Raw genomic sequence first — 15,685 nt, 5'->3', positions numbered from 1 at the left:
TGAAATCTATTATTGGCATAACCTGGAACTTGTTGTGGAACCCAATTGTGATCAAACTTTTAACACCAGTATAGGAACCAGGCTAGTCTGAGTATTCCTGCAGCCTGACAAATCTCTATACTAATAGCTGACTCACTTTAAATTTTTTCCATCTTCACATCCCTAAAAATTAATCATGGACAGTTCCAAAAATGGAAACTGGACAAATCCTTTAACAAAATAAGGGTTAAAAAAAACAACAATGATAAAGTATTAAATAAAGATTTAAAAAAGCTGGCAAAAGTAATTGTGCTTTCAAACAACCAAAATCATATAATCAAAGGGGGAAAAATAAAAAATGAGAACATGTGATAAACGTTTAACAACTATTTACCGATACAACTGTTGTAGCACTACTAGTGGTAGAATTTTCCTGCAAAAAAATATGCAAATCAGGTCACGTGACTTGGAACTTTTTTTTGTATTTAAGATTGTATTTTACCTAAAAATTCTGGTTTTATTAAAAACTCAAAACATGAGCAGGCTTGTTTGGGGGGTTTTTTTGGAACGCAGAAAGCACCTGTTGTAATAATTAAAGAAATATTTTTAATACATGCAGGAAACATAAATTCCTGGTTTCCAAAGGGAGAATAATTATAAAATTGTGAAATGTCAAAAATATCAATTGTTAATTGATTAACTAATTTAAATGTGCCTATCTGGCCTAAAATAAAATATTGTTTGTTTCCCTCCCGCTACCTTAGTAACCCACAAAAATCACTGCATCCATAAATTTTTTATTAAAGCAAAAAAAATAATATATTTCTCTTTTACCAAACATGAATAATGTTGAATAATACTTTGAAAATATGGTTCTAAACTTTAAATAGATGCCAAAAGCATTCACAGTTTGTTTTGAATATGCCATAATTTTAGACAGAAACAAGATTGCATTTGTAAAAAATGCCATGCCACCGCATAAATACAACACTAAATAGTAATGTAGGAACACATTTTTTTTGTTTCTATACAGATTGCCATAATGCATAGATCACTTACCTATCTGTTATTATAAGATTAGTACCTTCAGACAATAAGAATTTTAATTTTTTACTTTATGACATAGTGACTGAAAATCAATGATCCCCAGGGGCGGGGCCAATTTTGACCCCAGGGCTTTAATTTGAATAATCTTGCTTAAGGTTCACTACACAATGTTTACTGCAAAATGTCTCACCTCTAGCCTTTGTCAATTCAAGAAGATGATTTTTTAAAGTTTTTACTACATGTATATACATGTAAGGAAAACCTATGACCCCGGGGCAGGGCTAGTTTTGACACTTGAGGCAAAATTTGAACAACTTTGGTAGAGTACCTATACATGATATCATATACCAAATATCAAAGCTCTAAGCCTTGTACCTTCAGACAATAAGATTTTTTAATTTTTTACTATATGTTCATAGTGAAAATCAATGACCCCCGGGGGTGGGGCCAATTTTGACCCCAGGGCTATAATTTGTTCAATCTTGCTAGCGGTTCACTACACAATGTTTCATGCAAAATATCTAACCTCTAGCCTTTGTCAATTTAGAGAAGATGATTTTTTAAGTTTTTACTATATACATATGAGGAAAACCTATGACCCCAGGGGCAGGGCTAATTTTGACACTAGAGGCAAAATTTGAACAACTTTGGTAGAGTACGTATAGATAATAACACATACCAAATATCAAACCTCTAAGCCTTGTACCTTCAGACAATATGATTTTTTTTATTTTTTACTATATGTACATAGTGAAAATCAATGACCCCCAGGGCGGGGCCAATTTTGACCCCAGGGCTATAATTTGTACACTCTTGCTAAAGGTTCACTACACAATGTTTCATGCAAAATATCTAACCTCTGGCCTTTGTGAATTTAGAGAAGATGATTTTTTGAAGTTTTTACTATATACATATATGAAAAACCATGAACCCCGGGGTGGGGCTGACTTTGACACTAGAGGCAAACTTTGAACAACTTTGGTAGAGTACCTATAGATAATAACACATACCAAATATCAAACCTCTAAGCCTTGTACCTTCAGACAAGAAGGTATTTTAAGTTTTTACTATATGTACATATAGTGTACATCAATGACCCCCGGGGCGGGGCCGATTTGGACCCCAGGGCTATAATTTGAACAATCTTGGTAGAGGTCTACCAGACAATGCCTTATGCAAAATATCTAAGCTCTAGGCCTTTTGGGTCTTTACAAGAAGATTTTTTAAATTTATTCTTATAATTCCTTTTGGTTGCCATGGCAACCAGAATTCTGCATGGAATGAAATTCTTTGAACAACTTTGGAAGGGGTTCATTCAAGGATCAATCCTGCCAAGTTTGGTTGAAATTGGACTAGTGGTTTTTCACAAGAAGATTTTTCAAGTTCACTATATAATCTATATAACACACACACACACACACAAACAAACACACAGGTGAATCGCTATATGCCACCGCATCGCAGATGCTGCGTTGGCATAAAAAGTATTTTTGGATAAAAAAATTAATTTAATTACCTACCTATCCTAACAATACTGGCATGGGTCATAGGAGGGAAAACAAGAGTCTGGCCTATTAATAATAAGGTTATTTTGCCAAAGGTGATATACGTGGAAGCTTTGTACTCTACAAGAATACAACTGTGTTAAATCTATAGGTGCTTAAAGTTAACAAAATGCACATACGGTAATCTTAACTTTAACTAATAAAGTAAAATCATGTCTCCCAACTTTCCTTTCAAAAAACATAACAAAAAGCTACCAACGATGTTTTGGAATATTACCTTAGATCATCTTTAAGTAAACATTAAGCACTTTTGTGGAGGTCATAGTAATGAAAAGATGAGTGTTTGTTTTTCCAGAAGATAACTATAAGAACCCAACAATGGAAATACATGCATTTCAAATTACAATTTAAATAGGTAGAAGTCTACTTCTTGTTTAATTTAGGTCATATGGCACCAAAACAGGAAAGATGTTTCTGGCTAACCACAGGTGTTACAAACTTAAATCAACACCAAGGGTCAAAACTACTTGACACCTAATGCATAGATTCCAGTAAGCTGGACCAAGTTTGTTGCCTCTTACAATCACCCAGGGTTGAACAGTAGCTGCAATTCTAATGCCTCAACCCGTAAAGGCAACCCCTCAGTCACAAGGGGCACTTTTTATACTGATGTTCAATAAGATGTTGTTAGAGGCAACAGTAATGTGACATGTGTAGCAGTAAATTATTCTATCATTGGCTATTTTAACAAATGTATTCTAACTATACATGAAATTCAATATATTTTGATAAACCAATTAAGATGTAAAACGTAACTACCCACTAAATTTTATGTTTACTTTAGGGTTCCATACAGTTAACTTTTAAATAAAAATACATACATATAAAATTTAAATGAATAAAGCTTTCTGAAACCATTATCTGACCACTGAGTTTTTTTTGACAAGACGGGACTGGCAATATTTTTTGAGATTAATATTCCATTTGACGTAGGTCTAGACCAATAACATGTGTGCAAAATGACAGATCATTAGCTAAATCTGTTTTTTTCCAGAATGACTTTTTTTATTGTAAGAAATAACCAAAAATTGAAAAGTGTTGCAATGCTTTTCACTTAAATCGAGCTATTTAATAACACAAACACGATTTTCAATTTATTTCTGAGTACATGTATATTTCTAAATTATCTTTTGCATATCTGTATGTTTTTAAGTTCCCCCACTAAATATTTATGTAAGTAATTCAAATTTTGTGTTTTTAGGGGTTTGGACCTCAGTGTAGTACCTTTAAACTTTCATACTGTTGAACAAATGAATACAAAAACTTCCCAAACCTTTTACAAAGAGCATGGGGGTAATTGGGTAAATATACAAGGTGACTTGAAGAGCTTTTTGTATCAAAAGCAAATGTTTGACTCCATGTTGGGAAAAAATAAACTATTTTAGCAATCGGGGGACCAGATTTGTTCAGTATATTTGCAGAGCTCATCTATATCATGAGCAAAAAAAATGCATTGTTACCAAAATTTTAGAATTCATAAAACAGTTGTAAGTTTACAATGAAATTATATGCAAGACTAGATATAGTTACAAACTGTATAGTAAGTAATAATTATGTACCCAGTGGCATTATTATACAGTCTAAATATAGTAACATATTTCCAATAACAAACAACAGTCTAAATTTAGTAACATATTTCCAATAGCAAACAGCAGTAAATAAATATAGTAACATATTTCCAATGATGTAATGACATTCTAAATATAGTAACATATTGCCAATGACGTAATGACAGTCTAAATATAGTAACAAATTTTTAATGACACATAATGACAGTCTAAATATAGTAACATATTTCCAATGACATTCTAAATATAGTAACATATTTCCAATGACATTCTAAATATAGTAACACACAAACAACAGTTTAAATATAGTAACATATTTCCGATGACAAACATAGTGATATGATACTATAAAGTTTTAATTTAGTATTTTTCAGACAACAGAAAGTTATTTAAAGGTATAAACCTGCGACATACATGTATATAACCAGTGAGTTCCTGTTTTCCTGTGACATTATTATAACATCCCATTGTACAATGTCTAAGGTATTTTTATTTGATTTAATTTAACATACGTAAAACATACTTTTTACTATGACTTAAAGTGGCCTTCACCTTTTCTAAAATTTAAATATGTTATTTTTAAAATAATGAATTGTTTCATATAAATGTCTAATCAAAAGAATTATAAGTTATAAAATGAAATTTGTCATCAATAAAATACATAAACGATAAGGATACCCCTTGATACCTCTAATCTGCCCATCCAGTCTCTGTTTGTAAATTAGTTTCCCAAATCTTCTATTTTTAGAAACAAACATGACCCAACGCTATAAATAGCTCTCGAGGCGCTGTTTTGAAGAAGGCTTAACAGTGATACGATGAACTTTTCCTAAGTAATAATACTATAATACTTAGTTTGGAAACTGCACAGAACTGTTTTTTCCAACAAATAATAAAACCTGTAGGCTGCTTTAAACATTAAAAATTGCAAAAAAAGTACTAATTTAAACAGAATTAATGTTAATTACCCCAAACCCTCCTTTTATGGAAATAGAAATACAGTAGAAGTATAAGCAGTGCCTGAGTTAAATGAGTGTCTCGTATATAACAGCAGTTTGTGTAACAGCATTTTTTATAACAGCAGTTTGTGTAACAGCAGTTTGTGTGATTTTTTACCAATCTGACTGCACAAATCTTGTACAAATTTTACTTAATATCCGCAGCACTTTGCCACTTTTTCTAAGAATTATTTTTTGCAAAGCACACAGGCTGTCCAGCATCTTCTAAAATTTGGAATATTATAACTTAACTATGGCCCAAAGAAGACCATATGGGCTTAACTTTGTATATTTGACACAAAAGTAACTCACAAATAATGATCTAGTTTAGTTTTGCAAAGGTGTCTACCGAGTGTTCCATAGTCATTAGTGAATAAATGGATTCACTGGTCAACTGCCTTTAACTGCCTATTTTCTAAGTTGTTAGTATGTTTATAACCAAAGATAATTTTTTTTAGGAATTTAAGTGAAAAAATAGGGCATTTTTTAGAAATTCGATTTGAATTTTTCCTCTTTTTTTTTTTTAGGAATTTTAGCCAAATTGAAGAAAAAATAGGATTTTTTAGGAATTTTCTGGATACTGGACAGCCTGCACAAGACCAGATATATATTTTGAACAAAAGCGTTCCTGAGACATTGTACTACAAGAAGATATGTGTAATTTGTATGACAACAGGCAATTGTTTGCAAACATGGATTATTTTATGATGATGATGAGAAATGATAGTGCGATGTTTGTATTACCCTCTCGAAAGGTAGAACTATATTCTGCAACACCAAAATACAAAAAAAAATGCAATGACAAATAATGAAATAATGATAAGGTTAGTTTAAACATTTATCTTTAACTCGATAGCCAAACAATTTCTGGCAAATTATATTAATCACTTTTGAGTTGGCTTCCTGGAACTAACCAGTAATGATGTCATTAGGAGAAATCATGGTCGTGACCTGAATAGGGCTTGAACCAATGTGCCCTAGGTTGAGTGGCAGACACATTAACCACAAGGCCACTGACTGCGTAAATGTAAGGTACTGTCAATTAGCTCAATACCAAAAAGAATTATGTTGATCTAGATAAGGATTTGAGCACTACTGCTATGGTCTGTTTCTTTTTATTTGTTTTGTTTGGTTTAAATATATTATCCAATATATTTTTACATCTTGCATGATGAACAATATTTACACAATACTTTTTTGGGATAAGTCAGAAAGCTATGAAAGCTTATGAGTATCCTCTCTTTGTTTATTTGTCAAACATGTGCTTAAGGCTGAGACAGTTGACCTGCATTTCCTGGGTGTAGTAACCAGTAATTAAACCCGTGTGGATTGTTGAAGTTGAAACAGAATCTAACAACAAACCCTCAAACTTTAGTCTAGATGTTTTACACCTACATAATTGTACTATTGTACACTTAATCTTTAGGTTACACCTAATCTGTTAAGTTTCTTAAAATAAGGCTCAAAACAAATAAACAACATATAGAATTTAGCAAATTTTCATGTTGTTCTTTTTACCAGCCAATTTGTCTATACACTGTAAGACTTTTTACCACCAGACAAATAATTTAACACTTTCTTTAACCTTCCCTTTTCATGGTTTGTAACATCAAGTGAAAAGTATGTTTAAAATATTGTTTTTCAACGCTATAAATGTATAAGATTTTAATTTCTATAATTTCTATGCTATTGCTGGGTGACTGGGTGACAAGAATCGTACATGTACAATATATACCGAATTGTTTCCAGTCAACACCCCCCCCCCCCCCCCCCTATAATTATCACCCCCCACCACATTTTGTAGAAAAAAATCTTTCCCTACAATAATAAAAGAACAATCCAAAAAATCAAAATATTTTTATTTAAAAAATATCAAATAATGACACTCCAGTAAAGTAAAATCATTAAAAAAAGTCCTGTATTATATATTAGACATTAATAATGAATAATGATTTTTATAATCTATGTTTATCTTTAATAAACATATTTCAAAGCACATGTTTGTAGTTTTAATAAACGCACCCCCTCCCCCTCTTGGAAAAAATACATGCCCCCGGGGGGCATTAAATGAAGACAATACGGTATTATATTTTTTCCTATTTACATGCTCATTTAAACATTTGGAGTCAGAATAAATACGTCAAAACTTTATACTTCCTATACCAAATCTAAATTACATAAATTTTTCAAATGCATGAATAAGATAATATTACAAATTACAGTAAGAATTAAAGTAGAATATCAAAGAAAGATTTCCTCTATAAATCAAACACATCCATATAAAATTTACTATTGATACACTTGATTGAAATTAAAATAATTTAGTTCTCATACCACAATATTCTCTAAATAAACTAAAACGGGTATATATATCACACAACTATATAAATGATATGAATCAGGAAACATCATCAAAAATATATCAGTAAATAAATATATCAGTAAAAAGAGACGTTCTTACCTTTGGAGTTTCTGGGAGCAGTTCAATCAAGTCGGTACCTAGCTGTAAAATCAAACATAGATATATATGTAAAAAGCTCTATATATATATATGTTTACCCTACATGATATACAGACCTCGTATTAAAGACAACACATGTATTTCTTGGCCTTAATGAGAGGCTTCTGTAAGAATATATATGAGCCGCGTCACGACAAAACCAACATAGTGCGTTTGGGACCAGCATGGATCCAGACCAGCCTGTGCATCTGCGCAGTCTGATCAGGATCCATGCTGTTGGCTATCAGTTTCCCTACTTGTAAGCCAACAGCATGGATCCTGATCAGACTGCGCAGGCTGGTCTGGATCCATGCTGGTCGCAAACGCATTATGTTGGTTTTTGTCATGGCGTGGCTCATATGTTGAACAAAGCAGATACTATAATCTTTTATTAAAGGCCCATTGTGTCTCAGAAATGCTTTTATTTTCATTTCCCAAAAGTTTTTTATCTTTGGTGTACTTTTACAGTTTCAAAAAAGTTGCTCATTGGCTAATTAATTACCTGAACAATCTGTTGCATTTTTGGCAATAAGTACAGTTATAGTGATTTAGTATTTTGTATGGAAGTAAAAATACTACTTGTTTACATTTTCTACTTTTATGAGAAATAATATCATAACTATAGCTTAACTTTCCCCAGGTAACAAGCATCTTAAACATCCTCTTAAACCATTACTTAAATTTTATAATACTCAAGTTTGCCGTTTCGGAAAATTGCAAAAATGTAATAATTTCTGAAGCATAATGTGTCTTTAAACTGAAAATCACCAGGCTGTGTAACAGAATTGTTCACACAACATAAATGTAGTTTTTTCTGTTTTATGTCACACAGACAGTGTTAAGAGCATACAGAAAGTTTCAAGCTTATGTTTCAGAAAGTGGTATTCTGTCTTTTTTTAGAAGTCACAACTGTTTAACTTCTGGTTAAAGAAAAAACAACACAATTTGGCTATAATAATGACCAATGAATCTGACAGTGTAATAGATCACCAAAGATAAAAAAGTTTTTTTTTTATGAAATAAAATGAAATGAAAGCAATTTTGGGAATCATTTGACCTTCTAATCAAGAACAAAATTATTGAAATTTGGGGTACAAGTTCGAATTTATACCTGTGCAACCTAACAGGATGCGATATTTGGGGCTTTATTTTAAACAAGACTGTCACAAAAATAAATAAATATAAATAAAGAAATCTGTACCACAAGGTAAATTATATTTCACAGCCTGGTGTCTCTTATATTATGACAATTAATAAATACTTTAAAACAATTTTTGTTATGCCAATGGTGAAACATTTAGCATTAAACAGTACAAGAAGCACAATGAAATGTAGAGTAAGGCAGAGAGTGGTTAAGCCACATAGATTACATTGACATATATTTCCACACTATTTGAATTATTGGCTTTAAGCTCTTTGGTGGGAGTGGCTATATGCACACTGGCTTTAAGCTCTTTGGTGGGAGTGGCTATATGCACACTGGCTTTAAGCTCTTTGGTGGGAGTGGCTATATGCACATTGGCTTTAAGCTCTTTGGTGGGAGTGGCTATATGCACATTGGCTTTAAGCTCTTTGGTGGGAGTGGCTATAGGCACATTGGCTTTAAGCTCTTTGGTGGGAGTGGCTATAGGCACATTGGCTTTAAGCTCTTTGGTGGGAGTGGCTATATGCACATTGGCTTTAAGCTCTTTGGTGGGAGTGGCTATAGGCACATTGGCTTTAAGCTCTTTGGTGGGAGTGGCTATAGGCACATTGGCTTTAAGCTCTTTGGTAGGAGTGGCTATGCAAATTGTGGGCGTAGATATTGTAAATTGTGGGCGTATCTATCTACATGTGCAGTTTAATGAGCTCCTTCAATATACATAAAAGCTTCAGTTATAATTAAGTCTCTATATAAATATGTCAAAGCACAACAACTTAAATAATTACATTATCATCTACACCTGTATAAAACAAGTGTTCAATGTTAAGACTGTTCAGCCAGTCAAATCGTCAAACGAATTTTCTCTGTGTTCTCTATAGCAAAATTATTTGCCATTCCAGCATTGTTTGTCATTTCAACTTACTGCTTTGACAGCAGAGTTGGAATGAAGCTTAGGTTTAGGTTAAATTGTTGTTCAAGACTTTTTCTTACCGAAACACTTCTCCAGCCCTGGGAAACTCGGATATATAAAGACTCGGTGTTCATTACGAATGCAAGTGTACCAATGTGAGCCCTACGAGCCCCTCTCTGCAGCTCATCTGCATTCTGAAACTGTACTGGTGCCTGTTGAAAAAGACAAGAGAGTTAAGAAGGCCCTGACTGGCTTATCAAAAAAAATACACATTTTACACTTGCTCAATAGAAGAGGCTGTAAAAACTTAATTTGCATGAAAATTTAAAAATTGTTCCAATGAGCAAAATTTGGTCATATTTTACATACAATTTAATACATTCAAAAGGTAATCTGGATTTTTTTTATTTTCTTGAACTATGAATGTTTTTATCTTGGCTTGATTTTTTTAAAGATATACAATGTATTTACACATAGGAAGGTGAATGCTCCAATTTTAAGTCATGACTTTTATTTGAAAATCCAGCTACAAAAATAACTTTCATAAAATGTCATTTTTTTTAAGAAAAGAAGATAAAATTACCCCTGACGAGCTTGAACTGTCATCCCCGGATGCTGGTCTGCCTGGAGGTCCTGGCGGGCCTGGGGGTCCCATTTTACCAGATCCATCACCTGCCGGACCTGGTGGTCCCATTGGACCCCTCTCTCCTACACCATCCCGTCCTGGTAGACCGTCCCGACCCGGATATCCTGGTGGACCTTGGGGACCAGGTGGACCCTACAATATAAAATATATCATTGAAATCAATGTTTTTTTTAAGAACATGACAGTGTAAACAGTGTCTGTCTGTATTCCATATTCTACCATATTAAATTTCCATGGAGTCCCAAAAAGGAAGCTTTTAAGGTGGTCATACTGTGATGCTTTCCCGCCAAAAAAATTTTAACATCTGCAAATATCGTAGCAAATCGATTATTTCTGGAACGTTATTTTTTCAAAATCTTAGGTATTACGAATATGTACTAAATTCATGTTATAAATAGTTAAGATTTATTGAATACTAATTTCTTTAAATTATGAAAAATAACATTTCGGAAAAGACCAATTTATTGTGACATTGGCCGACATTTGCCAGATTTTTTTTGGCCGGAAAGCATTACAGTAAGACTACTTTAAATTCTTTTACCTCACATCGGGCCAAGAATTGCACAAAAATGTTAATTTAATTTTGAGTATATTTCTTCTTTATAATTTTTTTTCACATATTTTCTGTTTTAAGTGCCCCAATGAATGCATCTAAGGATTCAAGATTTTAGTTTATATAAGACTTTTGGACCTTAAATGGAGATCCTTAAAGGGCAATTTAATCTGGCCTTTCATTGTTTAATAGGAGTAATGTAAGACTGTAAATAAATTTCTCAAGTTAAAATTGGTTGAATACACCCTATACATGAAATGGTACAAAAATTGACTAAATTTTCAATTAACGAGACAAAGATTTCTAACATTGGTATATTTTAAATATATGTTTAGAAACAAGATGGCTGACATATGATGATTCTTTTTATTTAACAGACACCCACTTATATTGATTCATATATTCAGATACTGCTGTGTGTAAGATTAGGAATCTATTGATAAAATATATATTTCCTTTTATGCTCATCCTCAGTTAAAATTTCACATACTTCCTTACCAAAGGTGCAACTGGAAAATTCAGTTTTTTTAAAAACTTTCATAACTTTTAATGCAGAATAGTTGTGATATATATATACCTGTGGCCCAATAGGTCCTTGACCTCCAAACGTTCCTTGATCAGAAAGAATTCCTGGTGTTCCGGGAAGTCCGGGTGGTCCTCTAGGGCCGACATCTCCCTGTCGTAAATATTGAAATATGTATTGTGTACTTACAAAATAAAAATGGCCGACACTCGAGAATGGACCTTTCCAGTGTTTACAGATTTATGTAATTTGGCTTACTTGTTATCCATTTGCTACACTGAGATAATACATAGTCACCGGTTGACCTGGTTTGCACAAAAGAACACATGGTTATGTTTGTGATACTGTTTGTGAGCAGTTGACCTAGCAATGAAGGCTAAATGTTCCGCTACGAAAAACTGGAAAGGTCCATACCAACCTTTCAGGGATTTATTGATGTCAAAAGAAAAAAACATTTTAGACAATGCAGGAAATGTTGTGTTTTCCTGTCATACAGTCTCTATAGACCTCACATGGTGAGTTTTCTGCTTTACTGGTGGAAGAAAACCCCAGGTTCCCCTCTGTGTAATATTTCAGGCACGAACTTGGAACTTGTGTACCTAACAAGCACGCTTTCTCACATGAAAGAATACCAAAGTCTCTGATAGGATTAATAATGCCAGCTCTTTAAGTGTTAAAAATTGAGTACCACTCAAGTCTGTGTTAAGGAGCATGAGGGATGTTTCAGTTTTTCATTATCCCTCATTTACAGACTCAATCAAACCAAGCCTGCAATTTTCATGTAATTTTGTCTTCATTAATGCTTCCAAAAGATCACTCTTTCTCCAGATTTTTTTTTCCACATCCACAGAAGAGCGAAACAATGATTTGAAGTCGGCAACTTTAACAAACTGGCTACAGTAATTAATTAGAATTAATGCAAGGAATAAGACTAAATAAACTTATTATCAAAAGTTCAAAACAAAATGTACAGTACTAATATTATGGTTTTAAAATTCAATTAAACAGTGGCCAGAAAAAAAAACAACAAGACAGGTTATATGCCACTAAATATAGAATGTTATCAAGGTATTATTTATATCCTGGAACAATAACTACTCTATGACCATTGTGCAAATTATGTGTCAAAATTAATTTAATCAATTTATTTTTTCAGTTCATTCAATTAAAATTTATTTTTTGATGACTAGAAATTGATTATACTCACAGAGTCTCCCTTTTCACCTGGTTTTCCATCTCGTCCAGGTACACCCTGAAATACCAATATGTTTATCACTGAAAACATTGAAATTCAGTTTCACTTTTGAGATAATATCAGATTGCTTATAAAATCAAGCTGTCTGAAACTTAATTCATATTTAAAGCATTAAAACCACATATATTACGATTTTTATTCATCACTGAAAATTATCTCCAGGACGCCTCCGGGACAGACACCTTATTTCCGGGACGTTCCTGGATGTCCGGGAGATTATGGCATGTATTTTAAATATTGATACTCTGTATGATTATCAAATAATATGAAACTTAATTCATATTTAAAGTATTTGTAACCACCAATAAAAAATCACAAATTAAATAAACAAGAGCTGTCGGTAGGACAGCAACGCTCAACTATTCTAGTGCTTGATAGTAAAAAATAATGCTTGATAGAGTTACCTACTCCTGTTTACAGGTTGGTGTCATGATGGTGAACAAGTATGCAAAGTTTCAAAGCCATATGTCGATGGACTTTGAAAATATTTGAGGTATTACAAAAAACTTTAACGTAAATTTTAAGTCGAAAAAGGGGCATAATTCTGTCAAAATGCTTGATAGAGTTACCTCCTCCTGTCTACAGGTTGGGGTCATGATGGTGAACAAGTGTGCAAAGTTTCAAAGCCATATGTCAATGGACTTTGAAAATATTTGAACTATTACAAAAACTTTAACATAAGTGGTTACGCGGACGCTCGGATGACTACAATAGCTCTACTTATTCTTATCGAATAGTCGAGCTAAAAAATTTAAAATTCAAGTTAAAAAGAGTGGAAGATTTCTGAATAAGGTATATGTACCTGTTGACTTCACATTCCACCAGTACAGGTTATTAAAAAAAAAACACAAAAAACCCCCCACACTTTTACAACTAACTTACCGTACTTAATTTCAAACATTAGATTATTTATATGCTAGAGATTTCAGTTTCTTTTATTACATGAGAAAAAGAATCATAATATCTGTCAACGCAGTGATACCGATTGAAATATCTGTCCCAAATGGCTGTAACAAGGCTTGCAGAGGGATGGATATTTGGATCCTAATCACAAAAATATTTTTTCTTGCATATTCTACTATATTCCATTAAATTTTAAACTTTTTACCTTAATAAAACTATTTTCCGTGGAAATTTATGGCATTACACCTGTAACTATTTTCGTGCAGCATATAGAATTACAAGTTCAGTCATAATGAAAAAAATTACTTCATCCTAAGCGTGTAATTGTACAGCATGCGACTCATCTAGCTGGCATCCCACATGCCAGATGAAATTTTCAGCCTGGGTAAAACTAATGGAAACGCCAGTCTGATATGCAAGAATAAGTTTCTTCATCTTTATTATTGATGAAAAAGAAAATTGAAACTAGCAAACAGAATTTCCTTATTTATACATACCGGTTCGCCTTTACTTCCTTCTCCGGCAGATGAAACTGCGGCGCCAGGTGGACCGGGAGGTCCAGGATCACCTTTCCTACCTGGGGTACCATAACCACGTTCTCCTTTACGACCAGGGAAGCCGCGGAACCCTCTTGGACCCTGTAAGAGATGGCATACCCAAATTATACATAATATAATAGTTGCTAAGCAACCTTACCGCCATTTACATTATACAATACAGATACATGTAATTGGTAATTTTGAGATTTTAATGAAAATATTGTCAAGGCAGCATTATTTTTTGCAGTAAAGATAATTGTTTGAGCTCCAAATTTTTACCTGTACATGGGTAATCTCATGGTGTTGCAAAAACTTTATCAGCAATCAAAGTATAATCATTTATAATGTATATTTTTAAAAGAAATTTTTGTAAAAAAAAAACAACTAATAAAAACGAATGCTAAATTTCATGTATTTCAAGAATGTAGTTCAATAGCAAAGAGTTATAATTATAGAAAACTGAACCTTAAAGCAACATGCCACCAGATTTGTGTTTATTTTTATGAAAGCATAAAAACTGTTCTTATGAGTAAAAATATTGTAAAGTCAACAAAGTTATTTAACCTGGTGTAAAGCAATATCCATATCAACTACCACTATTATGTTAAACTACAATGTACATAGAAATTATCCTTACTTAGTCTGAGACTTTTGTGATAAAAATAACAGTTCTATAATATTAATGATATCTAAAACATTCAAAAATTTACATTTATTGTGAATATATATATCATTTCTTACACTCAAAGTATTTTTTCTCCAATTTGATTTTTTGTTTTAATCAAAATTTAGTTTACTTATTCAGATGTGTGCAGCTTTAAAATAAATCAAACTTGCATATGAATATATGAACCGCGTCACAACATTTTGCGTTTGTGACCAGCATGGATACAGACCAGCCTGCGCATCTCTGCAGTCTGATCAGGATCCATGCTGTTTGCTTTCAGTTTCTCTGCTTGTAATAGGGTTTGTAAGCTAACCCATTACGTTGGTTTTGTCCTGGCATGGCTCATATATACATGTACTTACAGGGAATCCTGGGTAGCCTATTTCACCCTGTTTTCCGGGTGGTCCTCTTGGGCCGATAGGTCCTATAGGTCCAATTTCACCGGGCTCTCCCTGAAAAAAATAGATCATTATTTGTTAGAATGTTTTTATTAAAGCAAATAAGTTTAAGCATAGCATTTTCAGTCATAAGCTTTAACATATGACAAAGATATTCATCACAGGAAACAATGTTATTTTATTTGTCTTCAATATAATATGTTATTGGGATCATGACTTAATTATGAAATAAAAATGTGTCATCATGCCACGGATGCCCCCGCATGCAGCCAAAATTTCAGATGTTATAATATTTAGTTCCAAATTTGTTTGCACAAATTATTTTTTTCATTTTAAGTTCAAAGCCCTTAAAACTTTTCAATGTTAACACAAACCATTTTCATACAATGTTCAAGGCACTGAAATTATTCAGTCTTTACCTTTTGAAAATAGCATATTGCATATTTGTAGCCAAAATAATGGCTACATACATTTCCACAAAAGTATGAGT

General features: G+C 32.8%; 1 protein-coding gene across 1 annotated transcript in view; it reads right to left on the bottom strand.

Annotated features, from left to right (window-relative positions):
* Window positions 1-343: 343 nt before the first annotated feature.
* LOC132741052 (collagen alpha-1(I) chain-like) overlaps window positions 344-15,685 on the bottom strand; it is a 141,769-nt gene continuing 126,427 nt past the window's right edge. The window contains 9 exon segments of the mRNA XM_060729137.1: window positions 344-412; window positions 5,902-5,925; window positions 7,619-7,660; window positions 9,792-9,923; window positions 10,295-10,489; window positions 11,488-11,586; window positions 12,641-12,685; window positions 14,089-14,229; window positions 15,160-15,249. Coding sequence (XP_060585120.1) covers window positions 359-412; window positions 5,902-5,925; window positions 7,619-7,660; window positions 9,792-9,923; window positions 10,295-10,489; window positions 11,488-11,586; window positions 12,641-12,685; window positions 14,089-14,229; window positions 15,160-15,249 — 822 coding nt within the window. The 3' untranslated portion in view covers window positions 344-358.

This window comes from Ruditapes philippinarum, unplaced genomic scaffold (genome assembly GCF_026571515.1).
Source record: "Ruditapes philippinarum isolate M1 unplaced genomic scaffold, ASM2657151v2 ctg698_1_1_1_1, whole genome shotgun sequence".
Classification (NCBI taxonomy): domain Eukaryota; kingdom Metazoa; phylum Mollusca; class Bivalvia; order Venerida; family Veneridae; genus Ruditapes; species Ruditapes philippinarum.
Note: the sequence above shows the minus strand (reverse complement) of the source record. Positions and strands in the feature narration are given on the sequence as shown.